General features: G+C 38.0%; 1 protein-coding gene and 1 long non-coding RNA gene across 2 annotated transcripts in view; one reads left to right on the forward strand and one right to left on the reverse strand.

Annotated features, from left to right (window-relative positions):
• LOC142874310 (uncharacterized) overlaps positions 1-14,565 on the forward strand; it is a 60,176-nt gene extending 45,611 nt beyond the window's left edge. Inside the window, exon 3 of the long non-coding RNA XR_012922134.1 lies at positions 14,479-14,565. This is a non-coding gene — a long non-coding RNA (uncharacterized LOC142874310). The remainder of the gene's footprint in view (positions 1-14,478) is intronic.
• Positions 1-23,966, reverse strand: part of C5 (complement C5) — an 87,989-nt gene that overhangs the window by 22,859 nt on the left and 41,164 nt on the right. Inside the window, exons 21-28 of the mRNA XM_012771708.3 lie at positions 19,114-19,341; positions 17,690-17,750; positions 13,739-13,828; positions 12,122-12,334; positions 11,610-11,685; positions 7,076-7,235; positions 3,358-3,453; positions 1,787-1,958 (exon numbers count right to left, since the gene is read on the reverse strand). Coding sequence (XP_012627162.2) covers positions 1,787-1,958; positions 3,358-3,453; positions 7,076-7,235; positions 11,610-11,685; positions 12,122-12,334; positions 13,739-13,828; positions 17,690-17,750; positions 19,114-19,341 — 1,096 coding nt within the window. The remainder of the gene's footprint in view (positions 1-1,786; positions 1,959-3,357; positions 3,454-7,075; positions 7,236-11,609; positions 11,686-12,121; positions 12,335-13,738; positions 13,829-17,689; positions 17,751-19,113; positions 19,342-23,966) is intronic.

Raw genomic sequence — 23,966 nt, forward strand, 5'->3', positions numbered from 1 at the left:
TTTTTAAAAAATAGTAATGCATATTTGGAAATAATTTTTTTTAAAAGCTAGTAATGTATATTTGGAAATTTTGATGTGTATGCTCACATTTCATAACTACATTATTTGCGTGACCTTGGACATGATATTTTCCTTCCCTCTCAGAGACTCAGATTTGCTGTATTTATTTATTTATTTATTTCGGCATATTATGGGGGTACGGATTTTAAGGTTTTAATAAATGCCCATTTCCCCCCTCCCCCCACAAGTCTGAGTTTCCAGCATGACCATCCCCCAGATGGTGCACATCTCACTCATTATGTATGTATATACTCGCCCCCCTCCCCCTCCCACGTGCCCAATACCCTATTACTGTAGTATCTATGTGTCCACTTAGGTGTTACTCTGTGTATTTAAAACAAAGGGTTTAGTTTAGGTTTTTAAAGAAACTTCTAGCTCAAACATTATTTGAATTATTAAGTTCCCTTTTGTCTCTTAAATTCTGTGATTTATGATCCATATCTTACAATGCACAATAAATTATTTTGTATTATTTTAGAAGTATCATACAAATGGTTTTGAGGTATATGTTAAAATTTAGTCATTTTTAAACAATTGATGACAGAAGCCGAATTTTGTAGATGGTTATAAACCTCAGTAATATTTATAAAACTTTTAGAAAACCTCAGGCAGGAGAGGGCTCTGAAGAGCCCAATCATGCCAATGATCACTGCTACTCTTTCTGTTTCTTTACTCTTGACCTGTAGTAAGCAATACCTTCATTCTTCAAAACAAAATACATACTTTTATAGCAAACCTGGTAGAATAAAATCCAGGTCATGCACTTGTTTGCTTAAAATCTTCCAGTGGCTTCTCTTCTCATTCAAAGCTGAAGTTCTAGGCTCCCTCTGGCCCCACAGCACCTTGACGTGGATGAGACACAGGCAGCCCTGGCTTTGAGTGGAAGCAGCCCTAAACCAGGGTGCACAGCTGGGGGACTGGAGCATGGGCTGGATTTTAGCCTCAATTCACCTGCTTGCTTGGGTGACTTGTCCATCCACAACTGACTACAGAAGCCCCAAATAGACCCTGTAATGACCTCTAACGTCCTACGTGACCTGCCCATGCTCCTTCACCCTTTCCTTCCCTGGCCTTACTTCCTACTCCTCATCTCACTCCTCTGCAGTCATGCTGGCCTTCTTTTCATTATTGGACCTCCAGGCATGCTCGTGCTTCAGGTGATTTGCACCTGCTGTTTCTCCACCAGGAACATCCTTATAGATAGCCACAGGACTTGTTTCCTTACCTCCTTTTAGGTCTTGACTCAAATACCATCTTCAGGGATGCTTCAGCCTAGGCACCCTATCTAAAAATGCAACCCACTCCTCACCTTATTTCCTTTCCTTGCTTTATTTTTCTTCACATTAGTCATCACCAACCAATCCACAAAATTTTACTTATTTATCATGTTTGTTCCTCCCCTATTAGAATATAAGTTTCATGAAGGACTGAATTTTTTTAGGTCTGTTTTGTTTGTTTTCTTATCCCCAGAACCTAGAACAGTACCAGGTACAAAGGAAGTATCCAGTGGCTACTCCATTTATATTTATGGAGTAAAGAAATGAATAAATATTTGTTTAATCAATGAATAAATGAATGAATAACAGCACTTATTACATTGTATTGTGATGATTTGTTCCTTGAGGGCAGCGATGTGTCCAACTCAACTTTTCATGCCACCACCCACTTCCCAGAATTAGCAGACTTAGTAAATGCTTTATGAATAAATGTATGGAACAGGTCATACCTTTAGCCAAAGCTTCCCTCTTTAGGGTTGAAACAATTAAACGAAACTGTGGGTGAGTTTTATCTCCCAGGGAAAGTGCATAAGCAGCAATGGCCAGCGTAAAGGTGCTCCGAGCTGGAAGGGTATTTTCAAGTAGAAAGTTTTCAGCTTTAGTTACAGCTGTACTGATTTTCTGCAAACAAGAGCAGAAGATACCTAAGTTTCTTTGTCAAGCATCCTATGAACTGATATGAACTACCCTCAGGTTACACCATCCTGGGGCAGGCAAGATGAGAGGTGGAAAGAGGACCAACCTAATGAAAATGGATGGCATCACAGTGAAGCAGATCCTTCTGAGAGAAGCAAAGCATCATCTCAGAAGGGACAATGACATTGTTCAAACTGGGTTAAGCTTCTTGCCTCCAAATTCTCACTTCCCTTTCAGAAGTTTTGCCCCTTTAGTTTCTGATTCCAACATCACACTTAGTGTCCAGGAAAAAGAAGCAACGAGCACAGACACAACTTTCATCATTCCCTCTCAGCATGGCTGAGACAGGCTCTTGCATTCAAAAGGAGATATACTTTAAAAATAACACCATAAATAGCAGGAAAAGAGTGCTGCCAAAGTACTTTTTGATCCTAAGAATTCCTGAGAAAATAGTCCCAATTGCTTTGTCCCAACACTATTAAATAGTTATTTTTAGATAAGTGGGTTAGGAGAAAGCCTGATGCAAGGCTGCTAACATCCAGCCTGGCTCCTAGTCTCCCAGTTCTGCCTGTGTCTCTCACTCATGTGGCCACTAAATGCCAACTGGCCCTCGAGGTCCCTGGGAACTGGTCGTCATTGATTATTTTGTCTTGTTCGGTGTAAATACCAATGCTTTTGAAACAAACTAAAAGGAAATTGTTTTGTTTTGTGGTTCCAGTCCTGCAAATCCCCTTGAATTTTTCCATCTCGATTCTTTATCCTGGTTTGAAGGGCATGTCTAATTGACTTATGATTTGTAGGCCTCAACTCGGGGCTCCATCTCTTCCCAGACCAGGGTATTATCGCCATTAACCTCTGGGATCTTCTATGTTGAGTCACTTAGGTGGATCCACTCTATTCTCCCCCTCAGCTTCTGAACAAATGAAGCAGAACAAGCTAAAGTAGCAAATTTGCTGTTGTGTCTCCTCAGCATTCGCATGGTACAGAGTCCCTCAACTACAAGGCAACAGTAACATACATACAGTAGGATCTAGCAGAGATAAGAGAGGGAAGCTGGAGACACTGGGTCACTCTCCCATCACAGTCCCAGTTATCAGTTCTAGACTCAGCGCTACAATTCAGTAGCCTGTGACACTGGGAAATTGAATTCACCGTACTTATGGGCCTCAGCTCTCTAAACCGCCAACGAGTAGTTGAACTAAGTGATGTTTAATATCTATCATAGTTCTGAAATACTTTGATTTTGGAGTTACAGTTATTTTCAAGTAATGTGAAAAGAAGAAAAAGAAGCTTTTGGAACTAAATGTCTTCAGATTGGTGACGCCTTCGGTATTGTGATATAGAAACACATGATGAGTGTTAGAGAAAGAAAATGCTCACTTACCATCAGGGGGCATATATCAAAAGCCTTTCTAATTCCAATCACAGTAAAGGCTGTAAGATATAAGGTGTTCTCTTGGGTTTCAACAGGCAAGGTACCCTAAAAAATAAGCAATGCTTTAAAAAAAGAGTGAAATGGTGTCTTTAAAGTAAAATGACCTGGTTCTAATCTCCATTTTGAGCCTTATCTCCCACTCTTTCCCTTCATACAGTCCAGTTGGACTGCTTACCACTTCTCAGTAAGCTCTGGATCTTTCTTACTTGAATGCCTTCATCTACCCATCTACCCTTCCTCTCCCCAAGCCCCACTTCATACTTCTTCACCACATTCCAATTCTCCCCATCCTTCAGGACCCTGTTTAAATGCCACCTCCTCTCTGAAGCACTAATTGGTCTCTGTTCTCCCGTATTTTTTCTTCTTAGTGTAGTGATATTCCAGTGCAATGCTTAGAAGACCTTCAGTGAAGTCTGTTTACTTCTCTAGCTTTATTTCATGCCACTCCCCTTAGCTCTTGTGGTCCCAGTTCTTTGATGAACCACTCTCTCTGTTTCCAATTCAAAAGGCCAGGCAAAACAGGTATATGAAAAAATGTTAAACATCTTTAATCATCATGGAAATGCAAATGAAAACTATAAGGAGATATCACCTCACACCTGTTAGGATGGCTATTATCCAACAGACCAGAGATAACAAGTGTTTGCAAGGATATGGAGAAAAAGGAAACCCCCTGTACGCTGATGGTGGGAATGTAAATTAGCAGAGACATCATGGAAAATAATATGGAGCTTCCTCAAAATATCAAAAATAGAACTACTATATGATCCAGAAATTCTACTTCTGGGTATATATCCAAAGGAAATGAAATCAGCATGTTGAAGCACTGCAATGTTCAATGTTCAATGAAGCATTATTCATAATAGCCAAGATATGGAATCAACCTAAATGTCCACCAACAGATGAATAGATAAAGAAAATGTGGTATACACTTGTCTCTTGGTATCTGCTGCGGATTGGTTCCAAGACCCCTGCAGATACCAAAATTCATGATGCTCAAGTTCCTTATATAAAATGGCATAGTATTTGCATATAACCAACACACATCCTCTGTATCTCTAGATTACTTACAATACCTAATACAATGTAAATGCTATATAAATAGTTATTCTATTGCATTGGTTTTTAATTGTTGTATTTTTATTTATTTATTTTTCCTGAATATTTTTGATCTGAGGTGGACTGAATCTTAGGATGCAGCACCCACGGATACGGAGAGCCGACCATATATATACACAATGGAGTGCTCTTCGGTCTTAAAAGAGAAGGCATTCCTGTCATTTGTGACAACATGGATGAACTTATACTGAGTGAAATAAAACAGTCACAAAAAGACAAATACTCCACAATCTCACTTACATGTGAAATCTACAAAAGCCAAACTCCTAGAAGCAAAAATAGAATGGTGGTTGCCAGGGGCTATGGGTGGTGGTGATTGGGGAGAAGAATAAGTCCTGGAGATATATTGTACAACATGGTTACTATGGTTAAGAACAGTGTATTATAAACTTGCAAATTGCTAGGAGCGTAAATTTTAAATGTTCTCACCACAAAAAATGAGAAATACTTGAAGTAATACATGTTAATTAGCTTGATTTAGTCATTCCACAATGTATACATTTAGCCAGATATCATGTTTTATGCTTTATTTTCAATAAAAAAAGAATATTAATCCTTACCTAAAAAATGCCAGGCACGTTGTTGCCTCTACTTGAAATGCTCTCTCTGCTACCCTCCCTCCTGAACTTGTCTCCTGGGAGCCTGGTTGACTCATTTTTTTCAACTCTCCCAAACGAGGTTAGATCCTCAGTTTTCAGTGAAACTCTATTTCCCTTTTCTTAACATGTATCACACACTTGAAATTACTTAATATCTGACATTTCTGCTGGATTGTAAGCTGTGTGGCCTCAGTGACCATACCTGTTTTGTTCACTATTGTGTCCTTGCCATCTAGACTTAGTATGCATTCAACAGATATTTGTTGAATAAATAAATGCATGTACAGACATACACATTGATTAGAGTTGCTAGTATTTATACTAGCATTTATACCCCACATTCTTTATCAGTGTATGAGCTCCTTTGTGGCAGGAATACTATCTGGGGTCCAACCTTCCCACCCCTTCTGCCCTGCCATGCCCAAAATAGTCCCTTGTATGTATTAAGATACTCAGTGAGTGGTTATTGAATGAATGCGGATAGATAGATGGGTGGATGAGTATCTTAAGAAAAAAGCATTTTAGTATTTTACTCTTCAAATAGCACCTATATGATGTTCATTGTCCCATTTCTTGTGGGAGTTCTAATCTGCTATTATTACAACTGAGGACCACTATGAGAGCCAATGTCAGTCATGGAGGTCACTCATGACTGATAAGAAAGGGATTGGATTGGTACAGGCAGAAAAAAAGAGATTCTGTTGAATCTTAAAGAGACATTTTAAGGAATAGATGATATAGAGATATCTTGAAGTGATAGTATAATTACAGATGCTCTTCCACTTATCATGGGATTATGTCCTAATAAACTCATCATAAATTGAAAATATTCTAAACTGAAAATGTGTTTAATACACCTAACCTAGCTAATATCATAGCTTAGCCTTGCCTACATTAAACATGCTCAGAACACTCACATTAGCCTACATTTGGGCAAAATCATCTAACACAAAGCCTATTTTATAATAAAGTACTGAATATATCATGTAATTATTAAATACTGTACTGAAAGTGAAAGACAGAATGGTTGTATGAGTACCAGAAGTACGATTTCTACTGAATGCATATTGCTTTTATACCATCATAATGTTGAGCACTGTTTGTACTTTTTAATTCAAGCTTGCATGTAGACTCTAATCTCAAAAGCTCTTTGTTGCACTTTTTAATAAATTGACCCCCATCTTTCTCACTAACAGGATATAAATAGGGTCCCATCTGTCATGACAACACCTTGCAACCTTGACCTGTAAAAAGGCTCTGAACTTGAGTTACAGATTCATATTGAGTGTAGGCAGACAAATTAGTATATTTTACTCATTCTGAGATCTCTGGAATTTATGCCCTGTGAACAATGAATGCCTGTCATACAGGCTGTCTAAGATATCACTTATCTGACCTCTAGTGAATTTTCTGAAGATCTTGTCACATCAGATAGTGTGGGAAGACCTTTTGTATTCTTTGCTTGCTCATAAAAGGAGTTTCTTGCAGGATTATATATGCTTTTTTCTTTTCTTCTTTTTCATCCTCCCAAAAAGGATGAGAATGAAACTCAAAATTGTAAATAAAACTATTACTGGCCAGGCGCGGTGGTTCACGCCTGTAATCCTAGCACTCTGGGAGGCCGAGGTGGCGGATTGCTCAAGGTCAGGAGTTTGAAACCAGCCTGAACAAGAGCGAGACCCTGTCTCTACTATAAATAGAAAGAAATTAATTGGCCAACTAAGATATATAGAAAAAATAAGCCGGGCATGGTGGCGTATGCCTGTAGTCCCAGCCACTCAGGAGGCTGAGGCAGTAGGATTACTTGAGCCCAGGAGTTTGAGGTTGCTGTGAGCTAGGCTGACACCACGACACTCACTCTAGCCTGGGCAACAAAGCAAGACTCTGTCTCAAAAAACAAAACAAAACAAAAAAATACTATTGCTAATTTGTACATTTGGTTTCCTTACCTGTAATTTTATCGGTTGATACTGGGAATTTTCCTTGAAAGCTCCATTTTCTAATTGACAATTTTCAACCAGCCAAAATAAAGAATTACAAATTGAATTTTGGTTCTGCTCTACATATTTATTTACTTGTCCAAGTACTCTTAAAGCAAAAGCTGTTAACCTTTAAGACAAAAGAAAATAAATAAATATTTAGAACATTGAATCACTTTTGACTTTTGGTTTATAGGGTGTTTTCGTTTGTACAATTTTATTCTTTAAAAGAAAGTAACACTTTAAAATATACGATTCCAAAGTAAGTCACTATTTTAGAAGGGAAGGGAAGATTTTGGAAGCTCTCCAAAGCATTCAGTCAACAAATGTGAATAGCACATCTTCTGTGATTACAACATTGTTAGCTAGCACACAAGCTAAAAATTGATTCCTGATGATAAAAAACAAAACAAAACTACTCTGTAAAGCTAAAGATAATAGAGGTGAAATAAATAGCTTTGAGTCAAGACATTGCCTCATGAATAACAGACATAAAAGAGTAAAATCTTAAAATTCTAGATTGTGAAATTTGTACATGCCATGGAACATAAGCTCCTATCTGTGGCCTGAATTCCCCTTCCCAACATTCCTGGAGTGTTTATCTTTGTTCCCTTTGAATGATGCCACTGACACAGAACTCACTACCTCATAACGAAGCTTTAATGATGACGGTTACTTAGTCGAAAAGACCACTTGACTCCCCATCCCCAACTTCCTCTCACATAAAATTTGTTCTATCTTTGTGTTCATTTTCATTTTTAAAATGTATTCTAAGTAATTTTTGTCAAGAGGTAAAACCCTCATGTAATTAAAAAATCCAAAAGCATACAAGGAAACATAAGGAAGTCTCCCTCCTCCTCCATCCTCCACAGAAGGCTACTGTTGTTTCTCGTGCATTCTTACAAATAGTAAATACAAGAATATAGTCTTCCTGTCTACTTTTCACAACCACACTCAAATAGTAGAATAATATTTACATTATTCTGTATTTGGCTTTTTTTCATTTAATAATATACCTTAGAGATCTATATTAATATGTAAAGTTTTTTCATTTTTTTAAAAAATATTTTATACATTAAATTACAATATGTTGGTACCAATGCACCAAAACTATTTTACTCATTTCCCTATCTATAGACATTTAGGTTGTTCTTGATCTTTGCTCTAACAGCCTTGTTTGAAAAAATTGTTTTTTGACATTTAATTGGAACTTGCCTCTCCACAACTAGGTGCCTTTTCCTAATCCTTCCTCTGGAGACATCAAAGTTTGTTTTCTTTTCTGTTGACTTTCAGGGGAAAGAGTTGAGAGCTCCTCTCCCTTTAATCTCCCATGAGGCTCCCAAGGAGCAGGAATGCTTCCATGGATTGGTCATGTTCAAGGGCACTCACATTTTCAAGAATTGGCCTGAATGTTATATTGGGCTCTCTTGGGATTTTGGCTTTTGGAATTCTCTTTTCTGTTAGCAGGTTAGGAATGCCTGTGAGTGTAGTCAGACTGCAAGGCTGACTATTAGCCACTTGGCCAATTATGTACTATCCCTGTGCTTCAGTTTCATCTCTGAAAAAAGGCACTGGCAATACATGAGAAAAGATGACTCACCTCCTGGGATTCATTATAAGGGTTAAATATATGGATACACTTAAAATAGTTCTGGCTTACAGTAAGTATTCAACATGTGTAAGCTCTTATCTCTCTTTCTCTTTGGTACTCTTGGGTGCCCCAGCCCAGAATTTTTAAAGAGTGAGTGTCTACACAGATCTTTTCTAGTATTGAAGCAAATACATCTTGCTTTAGCTTTTTGTGTTCTCCTCTTCTCATTGACCTTTCTCTTGTAGACTGACCTGAAATTCAAAATTTAAGAGAGACTTGGAGGAAAGGAGAAAGAGCAGGCTATTTGACCTACTTTTGTTCTAGATCCTCAGCTACCCATAGAAGTTCTTCATATACTCTAGTTTAAGTCCTCAAGTTTTAAAATAAGGTCTAAGACTAAAATAGTAGAAAATAATTTTTAAAGTCACTTTGAAGAGAAATCTGTCAAAATCTTGCATAACTGAAAATGTATATGCCTTATGGTCCAGTAATTCCATCTCTCGGAATAGAGAAACTCTCACACGTGTACACAAAAAGACATATGAAGATGTTCATTACCGTATCGTTCATTATAGTAAAAATTGGAAATGACTGTTCATCAAAATGAGAATGGATAAAGAATATATGATACATGATATATTTGCAAAGAGAAATACTGCATGACAATGAAAAGGGATGAGCTAGATTTACCTATATTGCTAGATCTACAAAACTAACTATTGAAGGAAAAGGCAAGTTGCAGAATGATAGGTATAGTATAATACTAGTTATGATCATTTAAAAACACAAAAGGGACTCTATATAAATTCATACATATAAAGGATTAAAAATGGTCTGGAAAGATGTACAATCTTGTGCTAGTTAATGCCCTTGGGGGTAAGTAGACAAGAATAAGATGGAAACTTGTGGTAAAAGGAAAAGCTTGAACTCTATCTGTAATATTTTCTTTTTAAAGGAAAGACTAAGCTAATATGGAAATACTCACCATAATTAATTTTAGGTTTTGTTAATATGAATGATATTTGTACCTTTTTCTATCTTCTCTATATTTCACAAAAGAAATGTTTGAGGGTATTCAGGTGTCAGGAATTTTTTTCTATGTATATTATTTCTTTCAAGGAACTTGTGGAGTTGGGTCTAGAATAGTACTCAAGTGATCCTATGTTTCTGGATGAATATGATCCACTCAACCTTGTCCCAGACTCTAGAAGGTTCTGGGTATTTACTGAGAGGTTGCTGCACCTCTCCATGGGGATTTTTTGTTCTCTGGGCATCAATTTCGCAGGTACTGTTATGGCAGTTTCCCAATTTTCATTGATACCCACACCCAACCCTGATCACTAGGGCTTCTCCTCTGGTTGGCATGCTCCAGGGTCTGGGAACCTTTTAGAGTTCATCATCCATACTTGGTCAGACCCAATTCTAAGGTACAATCTGTGGCACTTAGTAACTGTTGGATATACAGCCATAATGAGAGGGAGGAGTCAAATGCCCACTGATGATTCTGACTTGATCAATGCGGGGCAAAGAGTAGGATATTGCTGGGCACTGATCATGAGAACAGAGAAGTGTATTTGAGAAAGAAAAGAATGAATTTGACACCAACTATGTTTTAAGGGCCTTTGCTTCCAGATACCTAGAAATGTGGATCTGGAACTTACGAAAGAAGTGAGGCCTTGAGATATTGATTAGGGAGTCATCAGCATAGAAGTTATAGAAGTCATGAGCAAAAATGAGATTGTACAAGGAAAGATTACAGAGAGTAAGAGCACTGGAGATGAAATTCTGGGGACTCTTATTTAAATGGCAAAATCTAACAGTAAATTATTCTAGGTTATAAATTCCTTAAATGTGTTTCATATAGAACCTACAAAGCATCTGGCACATTGTATTTTTATTAAATATTTTTTCAAAGCATGATAATATTTTTTGAAAATAGACTGCTATATGGACTTTTTTTTTTAATTTTGGCATATTATGGGGGTACAGATTTTAAGGTTTCAATCAATGCCCATTTCCCCCGCTATATGGACTTTTAATCAATTCAGACTGTCTTTCCCTCAAATCACTAGAATTATGGAAATTATTTCATTGAATAAATATTTATTGAGTACCTACTATGAGCCAGCTATGTACCAGGCACTAGGAATAATCAGAACTGCCTACATGGAGCTTATAGCCTAGTGAGAAAGACAGACAATAAGTAGAATAAGTAAAGATGTTAGTAATAAATATTAAGGAGAAACAGAACATAGAGGAGAGGAAGTGAAGCGTTGGGATAGGTTGTGATTTTAGATATCATGTGCTAACAGATATCACTGAGAATGTGACCTTGGTAAAGACCTGAGGGAAAGAAGGCAGCCAGCCATGGTTAAACCAAGGGAGGAGCATTCCAGACAGAGTGAATAGTCAGTGCAAAGGCCCTAAAGTGGAGGGAAGGGGTGGGTAGGAGATAAGGTGGGAGAGCTGAGGTGGGGCCAGAGCTTTGTAGATCACAATAAAAAGTTTGGTTTTTACTCCGAATAAGATGCAAAGGGTTTTGAGTGGCATGACCTAACATGTTTGAACAGGCTCACTCCAGCTGCTGCTGTGTTAAGTACAGACTGAAGAGGAGCAAGGGCTGAGACCCGAAGACCAGAGGCTAATGCAATACGCCAGATGAGCGAAAGAAGTGGCTTGGCCCAGGATGGCATGGTGTAGTTGGTGAGAAGTAGTCAAATTCAGCATATATTTTGAAGGCACAGCCAAACATTTCTGCTGGATCAGATGCGGATTGTCGGAGAAAGAGAGGGGAGTGAAGGATGACGAGACTTTCGGCCTAAGCAATGGAAGGAATGGAGTTTCCATTCCATTCTGTTATTCTTTAATGAATCAACTACTGTATGAAAACACAAGTCAAAACCTTCTACTTACCAAGTGCTAGCACTTCCACCCTTCCACATACTGTAAGAAAAGTCAGCATTTCTGTAGGACATGATGCTCACCATCCCTAAGAGGCACCAGAAAAAGAACACAGCGCTTTAGCAACCCCCATTTCTACCCAAAGAGCCCTTTACCAGCCCCTGGGAATGGCAAACTTCCTTTGGTATTGGGCAATAAGCATGTGCTCAGTGGCCAACACTGACTTATCAAAGGAAGTATATGAATTGCTTCAATAGGGAATTATCAAGCAGAACATTCTGATCTCATTCAAAGAGGAAGAAAGTATTCCGTAGAGCTTGGAATGCAGGTGTCTTGTCTCTCATCCAGACATTTTGGCAAGGTAAGCCAAAATGCTACAGAAATAGTATTTGTTTATATAGTAGAGTCCTCCTCGTGATTTTTTTGACTAAAATGTTTTTACAATTAAACTTTTATATAATTCATAACTTAAATATTAGTTTAATTAAAATGATAGTTTAAAAATCACTAGATTTTTGTTTTACCTTCTTTTAATTTTTTCTTCAGGTTCTGTTTTTTAGTTAATGAGTTAGGGTGAAAAATGTTCCAATGATTTCCTGCTTCCAGATAGTGGTAAACATAGAATATTGGGACAATGCTCATCAGCTCTGCCTCTGCACTCCCTTTGGGGAGGTGGGTTAGGATATTGATGCCTTCCTGACTTAGAACTGCAGACAGGACCTCACCTATAAGCAGACCTGAAATAAAAAAGAAATCAAAGTAGACATACCACTTTCTATCAACTTCTAACACTATATTCTAAAGAGGGAAGAGCAACCTCCTCTATTCTTCCCTTTTTATCTAGGTAGTTGACTTGCTTCTCAGAAATGGGGTGAGAAGAAAAGATCTGGTTAGGAATATGAATTGAAAAGAAACAACAACAAAAAAGAAATTTAAAAATATCACTGAAATATGGTGGGAGATAATGTAATACAATGGACAGGTTACTGGGTAGAGAACATGGCAAATTAGTTGCTCTTCAACCTGTTAGCCTTAGACATAGTAAACCATGTTAACCAACCCCTCCCAAGAAGCAAGGCAAAGAGCCCAGACAGCTAGTGCTATGACTACTCTGTCTGTAACTCACCATGCAATCTTGGGCAAGCCCTTTTCTTTTATATCCAACAACAGAGTTGCACATGGTCAGAAAGTTCCTTTCCAGTACTAACATGCTGTGATTCCAAGATTTTATTTGAGATAAAATGTAGTCAGGACAGTCTATCATTTTGAATGACATGTTATTGAATTGTAAAGGCTGGAGACCAGGGAAAACCCACCAAACATGTCACTTCTGCAAATGTAATGGAAGGGAGAGAACCTCTGCTATGGTTTGAATGTTGATTAGGTTTCCATACATGAATCTTAGAGAGACATATATGGAAACCTAATCACCAAAGCAATGGTATTAGAAGGTGGGGCTTTTTGAGAATCTATTAGGTCATATGGGCTCTGCTTTTGTGAATGGAATTAATCACCTTATAAAAGAGGTGTGAAGGAGCTGTCCATCTCTTTTTGCCCCTTTGGCTTCCGCCATCTACCACATGAGGATGCAGCAACAAGAGGCCATCTTGGAGGCAGAGAGCAGCCCTTACCAGACACTGATCTTGGACTTCCCAACCTCCAGAACTGTGACAAATAAATATCTGACCTTTATAAATTACCCAGTCTCAGGTATTTTATTACAGCAGCATAAATGGACTTAGACAACCCCTCTGGGACTAGTACTTCAGCAGAACAGTGCTGTTATCTTCAGGCCATTTGCAGATCATACAGTCTTCTCTAGAACAACACTATACCATGGAAAGTTCTTTAAGTCTAAAAGCAGCTGCACTCCCATTTTACAGAAGTCGTTGGGCCAATGACAGCCCCCACCCTCCATCATGGGAGAAGGAATCTCCATTTAAATCAGGCTGGTGGGGGTAGATAGTTGGAAAAGTGATCAAAGGTTTGAAGGTGGTGGTAGGTGGGGGTAGGGTACTCCCAGAGGTGGGTTTGTGTGCTACTGAGCAAGGAAGTGGAGAAATAGAGTAATCATGAGGACATTTGATTTTTGTTTGAAGCAAAAATGAAATAGGAAATAAAAATGGCATTTGTTAATTTACCTTTTACACTCAAAATCCTTTTGACTTTTGTTTTAGGGACCATATCTAATGGTATCCTGTATGGGAACTCCTTTCGTCTGCTGACAACACCTGTAATTTAAAAAATATGCATTTACGTAGAATTCCTAGAAGACTATTTTCAGATTATTTAAAAAATATATACCTCCCAAAATTTTTTCAAAATAAAAGATGCTTTTTATAATAACACTATTAAAATTTTACAAGAAAGCTAGAAGTCACTGAGGATTTTTATCAAACCTTAGGCTTATATAATCTCTTTAAATAAAGTATTAAATATGGCTATAAGCTTCCTGGTAATTATAAAAGATGAAATAAATAGGTTATATAAATCTTACTCAGCAGTAAAAGGTAGCATGCCATTTTTTCCAAAACAAGAAAATTCTTCCTGGAACTAAAATCTAAAAATAATCAACATGTAATTTCTTGTCAAGGATATATGAACATTAGCTTCACTGGTAAGCATGACCTGGAATTCTTTTCCACTTTTTCCTCTCAGTTTAATTCAAGATATTTTTTTCTCTAGGTGCACAACAACTGAGTTTTGGCATACTGGTATCAGAGAATTTTTCTATTATAAGCACTCATTTATATCATAAAAATGATAACATTCATCATTCTATTGATAGAGTATCAAGCACTCTACTAAACTCTTTAAATGCATTTGGATCCTCACAACAATCCTTTATGCAAGGTTAATTTTTATTATTTTAATTTTATAGATGAAGTTGAGGCTTAGAAAGAACTAGGACACTTGGAGCTGTAATCGGAACTCAGGAAGTTTTACGGCAGAGCTCACAGGAGTCACTACAAAGAGACTCCACCTCCCATGGTCCAGCTAAGAAAGCTCTTTGAGAGCAGGAATCATCTCTTATACAAACTGTAGCCTCAGCACTCGGCATAGTCCCTGGCAAATGGAAGATGCTTTAAAAAATGAGTGACATTTTGGAATTTATTGGACAAGCCACATGGCTTTGCCAGAGATATGGAAACATTCCTCGTGAAAATGCTTTCTTCATTAACCCTTTAAATGCTGAGGATATAATACAAAAATAAGACTCAATGAAGATATTTATAGCTTGCATTGTGGTTGAACGAGCATGTTTATAATATTATGATGGATTTGGCTCAAAGGTTTATTGTTACTCAAGGAAGAACATCAGAGGCAAAATCAAGAAGAAATAAATAAGAAATCTCAAATGGAAAAGAGAAAAAAGTAGAAAAAATATGAATAGGTCAAAAATGGAAATATATAAATGCATATCATTATGATTGGTAATTACATGCACCCAGCTTTATAACTGCAATCATCTGAAATACTGTGACAAACAGCGTAAGTCTTTTTTTTTTTTCATTTTGGTTGCATTTTATATCTTAACTGTTATACCCATGTGACAGTCATCAGTATACCTGAGTGTTTATGGTAGCAAAAATATGCATGTTATTATTGACTATTTTATTGTGTAAAGTGGCCTATGAAGTACTCTGTCACGCTTTTATATGTTTTGGAAAGAAATTCCTTTTTAAAAATGTAAATAAATATCTTTGGGAAAAAAATAGATATGAATAGGCAATTGACAGATGGGAAGCCCAAATAGGCAATTGACAGATGGGAAGTCCAAATAGCCAGCAAATATATGAAGAAATGTTTAAAATCACTAGTAATCAAATTAAAACAATAATAAGATATTACTTTATACTCATCAAAAATGCCATATTTTAGACAGGGAATTAATGACAAATGTTGGTGAGGATGTGGAGAGATGAGAAGCCTCATGCTCTCCTGCTGGGAGCATAGTCATTCTGAAGAACAATATGGCAGAAGTAAATAACATGAAATATGTGTATGTCCTTTGACCCAGCAGTCCCACTCCTGGAGAGAGATATATATAATCTAGATAAACACAGATTTTTCAAGGGAAATTTATAAGGATGTTCATTGTAGTGGTGTTTATGGTCATGGGAAATCCATCACTAGGAGAGGGGTAAGTAAAATTATGGGGGAACATACTCTGAAATTCTGTGTAAGAAAAAATGAATTAAATGTACATCTAGCTATAGAGATATTTTTTGTAAATTGAGTATTGAGTTTAAAGACTTAAAAAACAGGAAAGGATCTATAACACAACATGTTTTATATATATTAAAAAGATATACACACAGAACAATATTGCCCCCCTATTCAAGGACATGTATCATACACATTTGAGGGGGTGCACTGGGAGGAAGGGAAATGGTAGTGTGGTCATGGATGAAGTAAAAAATAAAACATGAGAGAGGCCTGCCCAGACCAACAAGGATGACTTGCCAGGACGTGAGGGAGCTTAATTCTCTGCATCTGAGATATGAGAAGAGTTGGGAGAAAAGGGCTTGTCAGGGAAAGAAAATAGAAACTAAAAATTAGAGCTAGTCTTGAGTATTGAGTCTCCGTATTTATCTCTTTTTAAGCTGGTGTCACAATTTTCACTACTATTACTTTATAATTTGTTCTGATACCTCATTCTCCCTCACTAATATTTTCTTTTCAGATTTCCTTTAACATTATTGTCCATTTACTTTTCCAAATATATCTTAGCCTTTTAAAAAACTGAATTCTGTAAAGTATCATACTGTTGTAATAATTTCAATATACATATATTGTAAGTCTCTAATAAAATCTCAGAAATAACTTAGACAGTATCAATTGTCATTTTTTCCTCTTTAGCTGTCTAGAAAGCAAGAAAGCTGCCTAAATATAAGTTGTCTAAGATGATAAGGAAAAAAATCAAGACGGGAAGTATAGATTTTTTTAAACCAAGATTTTCCAGAAAGATTTATTCCCAGATAAAAAATCACTCCCATCTTGTGGCACTGATGTTCATGCCCTGGATGAGTAAGACAGGGCTGCTTTGGAAAACTGTTTGCGATAATGTCAGTATAGGAAGTATCAGTGGTGAAAAGAAAGAGAGGCCAAAGACACAGTGTCTCTGAGGCTTGATGTAACTGCATGAGGCCAAACCCCCAGAACTTGAAACATCTCTACCTATAAATGATTCATAATGGGCAGACTGAGAGGAGGTCTGTGTGAGGTAGGTAAAATTAGAGAAATAAGTTAGCACATGAATGTACATAGGATGGATTTTTCTTTTTATTACTATACTGAAGTCATCCTTATTCATTTCATGATACCCAGCTGATTTAAAATGTAAAAGATATTAATTCTTTGCTTTCCAGAGGAAATAACACTCTGAGTATAGTCCTCATGATTTGTAAGTAAATGTTTTCCCCCCAGTGCTATATCACTGAAGGAAAACAAAAATGATTTGAATAATTTGATATGATGGCAAGATAAATTATAAGCATTTAATAAAAACTATTGCATTCTGTCTTTTTTAGTTAAAAAAAAGAGTTGTTAATTAAGCACATTCCAAATTTCATAAAAATATGCATAGGTATTTAGGCCTTGATTCAGTGCTCAAATGTTTGCAAAATTCTAGCTTTGAGAAGATTTAGAATATCTCAATTGAAAGAAAAGCAGGGAAGCAGAAGTAAGGAGGAATGGGTTTAAGTGATTAATGAGCATTATTGTGTTTTCAAATAATACATGTTAAGTTATTATGTAAATGACTTTTTCTTAGGTGTTCTTTAGATTGATGGTTCTATAATAAAATGTTATAAGTTATTATTGTGATAGAAAATGACTAATATATAAGGGAAGTCATACAATTATTCCTATTTCAATGCTTTGCATTTAAAATTAGTGGAATTATTTTTCTTTAGTCTCAGTCATCCAGATTATACTATAACAAATGCTACCAATAAAGGCAGTAATCTAAGAAGTGGATATTTCTGATTCTAGACAATTAATTTTGAAAAATAGTGTTTTTAGTTATATTACACTTTAATTTCTAGAGCAAAAAGACAACATATGAAATAAAAAATCATTTTGCCTACCATAAATACCCTTAGGGTCCAGGGTAATACCAGAATAGCTTTCCCTTTTGACACCTTCTGGCTAAAATAAAGGCAGAAAACATTCAGTTAAGAATATAATTAAATTTATATGACCTGAATTCCCTAGATCAACTTTTCTGGACCGTTTTTCCAATTAAAAATATCTCTATTTTCAGAAAAGGCAAAATGTGTATAAATACTTATATGCATACATTGTATGCATGAATAAGATTTTATGTCTATTTGCATATTGTCACAGCAAACACTTAAATAGAATGTATTATAAGCCAGATAATTGATCTAAGTGCTTTGTATGTATTAGTTCATTTAACCTCTAAAAAAATTCTATGAGGTAGGTGTTATTATTACTTCTATTTGACAGATGAGGAAATTGACACAAATGGAGATCAAGCACCTTATCCAGTGACACACTAGTAGGAAGTGGTAGAGCCAGGTTTCAAAGCTAGGAAGCCTCACTCTAGAGTCTGTATGTGGAACCAGGATTCAAGGATGCATAGGAACATGCCTTGCTCAATGTAAGTCAATACATGTTCACTGAAGTGAATTTCAGAGCTAAAAACAGAACTCAGAGAAGGAAAAGCCAGGAAGATCCAGCCTGTCATTAACTAGCCATATGACCCTTGGCAGGAATCTTATCTTTTTTCAATTAATATTATTTTTTAAATGAATAATATCCTCATTCCTCTTTCTGAGAAATTCTTTTTTAAAATTTTCTTGAAGGTATATTTCTTTTTTTTTATTTTAGCATATTACGGAGGTAATATTTTTAATTGACAAATCATAATTATATAAGAATCTTATCTTAATAAGATAACATGAAAACACTCAACAGACTGTAGGTAAATAGTACTTAACAAATAATGGATGTCTTCCTTTTTTGACCTGTTTATTTATTTATAAAATGGAAAATTTTCTAGACTCTAAATTCTTTAAACTCAAAGGCCATGTCTTAGTTATTGATTTTTCTCCAGTATCTAGCAAAATGCCTGGCACATTGATTTCAAGACATACTTTCTGAATGTTTTGGAGGGGGGGAATCCTGGAAGATATGTACCAAATTGTTAAAATTGAGTATCTCTGGGTGTAGGAATTATTAATGACTTTTATTGTTTCTCCATGGGTTTTCAGTATTCTATATTTCCCACAATAAGCAAGTGTTATTGTTTTATTGAAAAAATTTAAGGATAATTTTAGACTTAACAGAAAAATTACAAGAATAGTACCCTAAAAATCTGGGATAACCTCTATCTAGATTCCACATTTAACATTTTGTTATATTAATGTTATTGTTTCTCTTTCTCTCTCTCTCTCAGAATCATTTAAGCAAAAATGTTGTTGATAATTTTTTTTCCAGAATGAAAAACTGTTTTTTAAAAGAATCATAAAAAGCATGTTTTTCTTACCACTACACGTAATGTTTTTACTAAGATTTCTTTTCCAAATGAAGTCTCCAGTGAAAAGTTGATGTTGTGGAGGCCAATTTCCAGAGGAAGCACGGTGAAGGTCACCAAGTGATTGGAGGAGCCCTCTATTCTCTGGCGCACACACTTGGAAGGTTTTGTTCCCTGGTGATCAATGGCTGGGCCTCCCGACATGCAGATTCCCTCCACAGCAGACATTTTAACACAGAACTAAAAAATGCCATGAGTGAAGAATTATATCACAGGACTTTACCTCTAAAAAAGTTTACCCTGATTGTGCTTGTCTGGATATAAACTCTCCACTGGTGCGTTAGCAATTTTCAAAGAACCCCTTAGATTCCAAGGCATAGGAGAAAGCTTATTTCAGATTTCTTAACATATATACACAAGTTGCTGTAGGGCTTAGCGTTGTAAAAGGATGTCTAGAAAACTCAGCACTAGCTCAGAAATGTCTTATCTTCCTTCGACTATTACCTACTAAATTAGGTACAAAGCGGCGGCTGTCGTACTTTGTTCATGCTGTTGTGATGGCATTTGCTACACTGTCTCTTTACACATTGGTATTTTAGACAGTGGGAGCCTCAGGTTCATATGCTGGTTTATTTTTGTCTTACTCATCTTTGTATCTTTTGCCTCAGCCTCTGATGTTTAGTAAATGATGTTTAGTAAAAGACTGATAACCCCATATCTTGGCTTTCAAGGCCTTGACCAATACGTCCCCAACTTACTTTTCCAATTTTATCAACTTCCCGCTTGTACCCCATTTTACAACTAAAATCTGGCTCCAGAAAGACCTAGATTCAAATCCTGGCTATCCTCTTAATATCTGTGTTATGCAAACAAGTTGCATGAAATCTCAAATCCTTCATTTCCTCATCTTTGTAAGGAGAATAATAGTGGCTCACTGACTTCTGGCTTAAATAGTGAATATTTTTCATCTTCCCTACAAAATCTAGTGAACTGACAGAATAGAGAACTATACCTCAAAGAACAAATGCATAAAATCCAGTATAGATCAAGCAGGTAAACAAGACAGAACACCAACATTCAACAACTAATTTTGAGGAATTTCTTAAAAACGGACAATTCCTTTTTCCTCTTAACTATCTTCTTGAGAAACACAATAGCCAGGTGAGTGGGGCAAGAGTTAAACAAGGTTATCGGGTCAACTGTGGCCAATGATTCTCCCAGGATGGTGGCTGGAGGGTGGGGAAGGGTAGATATAGAAGCGTCATTTGATAAAATTTAACATAATTTTATTATTAAAACCCTTAGTAAATAGGGCATAGGAAGGACATCTTAAAGCTGATGGAGAACATCAATAAAAAACCTACAGCAGTGGTTCTGGTTTCAGTAATAGCTAAGTACCTTGTATTGGGCAATCCTTCTGCAAAAATAACCATAAACTCTAGACAAGATATATATTAAAATAAACTCCCAGAATACACTAGAATGTGGAAGGGAAGGTGACACTTGGGAGAAGAGAATGACACTGGGTAAGTCTCCTACTTTTTAGAGGTTTATCCTGAAGGCAGGCACCGCTGGTACCTTGAGCAGAGGCTAAAACCCCAGTGGCAACCTGCCATCTAAGTGGGAGGCTTTAGACAGTGGGAACCAGAGGAGAGAGTATGGGGTAGCCACCATAGCTGCAGAGTAAAGAAGCTTCAGGTTCTGTGTATTATCTTTGCTTAAACTTGGCCAACCCTTGAACTAGCAACCCTGAACCCTGTACACAGCACAGACTCCAAGCATCCCAGCTAGGGCTAAAACACTGAACTGAGATTTTAAATTTTGGGATTGAATTTAGTCAATTGCCTGCTAAAACACACACATAAAAATGAAAGCTCGGACCAGCGGGAAGGATAGGCCAAGTTTCCCCTCCCTTGCATCTCGGATTGCTGGTGGGCCACCCAGTGGGTGGAGAGACCTGCAGACACCAGCCCAGAGACGGCCACCGCCACCAGTGAGAGGTAAGCCAGTAGCAGACGCGGCACCAGACTCCCAAATCCCTTGGGGCACCTCCCTGTGCACAGACCGGAGCCAAGCGGCATGCGCCATATTGCCTCATTCTCCCCTCCGGCAACCCTACACGAGGCTGCCCAGAGAGACAATATAGCCACCAGCCAGAGGCACCTCCAGGGAACGGGACCTTCCCTTTTGGGGCCGACAGCTGACTAAGGGGAACTCAGACTGTGAGCTCTCTACCCGCCAGCCCTCCCAGGTGCTGTTGGCACGGTGATCCCAGGAGAACGGGGCAGACCCTGAGGCTGGGAGACATAGACCCAGCTTGGGCTCCCTGTGGGTGAATTGGGACCAGCACTCCTCTCCCTGGTGGGGATATAGTTTGAACTCTGGGGCCCAGAGGTCAGACCTGCAGACCAGATCCGGTGCACCCAGGTCTCGCATTGCCCGGGGCACAGAAGGGACATACATGAATAGCCTATTGAGGTGTGTGTGCCTTCGGGGGCAGATCAGCATCATAGAGAGCAACCCTCCTCCCAAAGGGAGGCCGTGCGCCCAGCCCAGGTGGTGTTGCTGCGCAGGGAACCTCCCCGCCGGCATCACAGTCAGGGGAGGCCTGGTGGCATGTGGTCTGGCCTGCTGGCAGAGGCTAAGGAGTAGCCGCAGAGTTGGGGAGAGTGGAAAGGAGCAAGGCCCGCTCCAGACTGAGGGTCTGAGACAGCCCCACCCCCACACGCAGACTTTCTGACTGAGTGGGGCCATTCCAGCCCCTCCCTGACAGCTTTTCCTGGAAGCAGAGAACAGAACTTTGACCCCTGCTAACGACATTGGTGGTGCCTGAGGGTAGGCTTACCCAACCTAGCTCTGCCCAGACTCTCTCCTAGGCCAGCCCTCACTGAGGGGGAGAAAAGGACACACCTGGAAGTCCCAGGGCCTCACTGACCACCTGAGGCACTAGAGTGTCTCTCTACAGGAACAAGAGCTGATAACAGGACACAAAAAACAACAGCGTAGCCTGTTCCTCCAAGCAAGCGCCACTTACTTACAGGGAGGACATCCTGCACATCCTTTTCACGGCACCTACTGACCCATTATACAGGGAGTGGTCAAATCTCACCCACAGACACTACCTACCAGCTCAGAAACTAAACAAGGCGTAGGAATACCCAAACAAAAACCTAAAGAAAAGAAACAACAACTGATTGACATGGGAAGAAATCAGCGAAGAAACTCTGGAAATATGAAGAACCAAACGGAAACCACATCCCCAAAGAGGAGCACCAGCCCCCTAGAAAGAGACACCAACCAAAATCAGGCAACCTAAATGACAGAAGGGGAATTTCGAATGTGGATCATAAGAAAATTCAAGGACCTGCAAGAACTACTCAATAACCAGCACAAAGAAACCACAAAAAGCCTCCAGGACCTGGAACAAAAGTACACTAAGAAATTGACAAAATGAACAAAAGTTTAACCGAACTCCTGGAAATTAAGAATCAATTCAGGGAACTACAAAATACAGTGGAAAGTCTCAAGAACAGGGTAGATCAAACAGAAGAAAGAATCTCAGAGATTGAAGATAACACCCTCCAACTAAATAAAACCATCACAGAGATAGAGCAAAGAAACAAGAGAAAAGAGACAAAGCCTACAAGAGATGTGGGATTATGTGAAGAAACCTAATATGAGGGTCATAGGGTTACCAGAAGGGGAAGAAGACAACACTCAAGGGTTGGACAAGCTATTTGAAGATATAATAGAGGAAAATTTCCCAGGCCTTGCTCAAAATCTCGATATACAAGTTCAAGAAGCTCAAAGGACCCCTGGGAGATTCAATGCAAACAGGAAGACGTCACAACATGCAGTCATCAGACTGACCAAAATATCAACTAAAGAGGCCCTTCTAAGAGCTGTAAGACGAAAGGAGCAAGTAACATACAAGGGAAAGCCAATTCAAATAACACCAGACTTCTCTAATGAGACTTTACAAGCAAGGAGAGACTGGGGCCCCATTCTCACTCTTCTGAAACAAAACAATGCCCAGCCTAGAATCTTATTCCCTGCAAAACTAAGCTTCATATATGAAGAAGAAATAAAGACATTCCTAGATAAGCAAAGTCTCAGAGAATTCACCAAGACAAGACCAGCCCTACAAGAAGTACTCAAAACAGTGTTACACACGGAACACCATAATAAAAACTCACGATTATAAAAACAACCAAAACCCAAAGATTAAAAGCCAGATATTACAATGGCTCAAGACAGAAATCATAGCAACAACATCCAACCCAACAGAATGAACAGTAATCTACCTTACCTATCAGTTCTCTCAATAAATGTGAATGGCTTAAACTCTCCACTCAAGAGACATAGGCTGGCTGAATGAATAAGAAAATACAGGCCAAGTATATGCTGTCTTCAGGAAACACATCTAACCTGCAAGGATGCATATAGACTAAAAGTAAAAGGGTGGAGATCAGTATTCCAAGCAAGTGGAAGCCAAAAGAAGGCTGGTGTGGCAGTTCTAATTTCAGACGATTTAGTTTTTAAACCAACAAAAGTAGTGAAAGACAAAGAGGGTCATTATATAATGGTGAAGGGCACACTTCAACAAGAAGAGATAACAATTTTAAATATATATGCACCCAACTTAGGTGCACCCAGTTTCATAAACCAAACCTTACTGGATCTAAGCAAATTGATTAATAGCAACTCCATAATCACCAGAGATTTCAACACCCCACTGACGGCACAAGACAGATCCTCCAAACAGAAAATTAATAAAGAAATAATGGACTTAAACAAAACTCTAGAACAATTGGGTCTGACTGACATTTACAGGTCATTCTACCCCAAATCAACTGAATATACGT

This window comes from Microcebus murinus, chromosome 12, assembly GCF_040939455.1.
Source record: "Microcebus murinus isolate Inina chromosome 12, M.murinus_Inina_mat1.0, whole genome shotgun sequence".
Taxonomy (NCBI): domain Eukaryota; kingdom Metazoa; phylum Chordata; class Mammalia; order Primates; family Cheirogaleidae; genus Microcebus; species Microcebus murinus.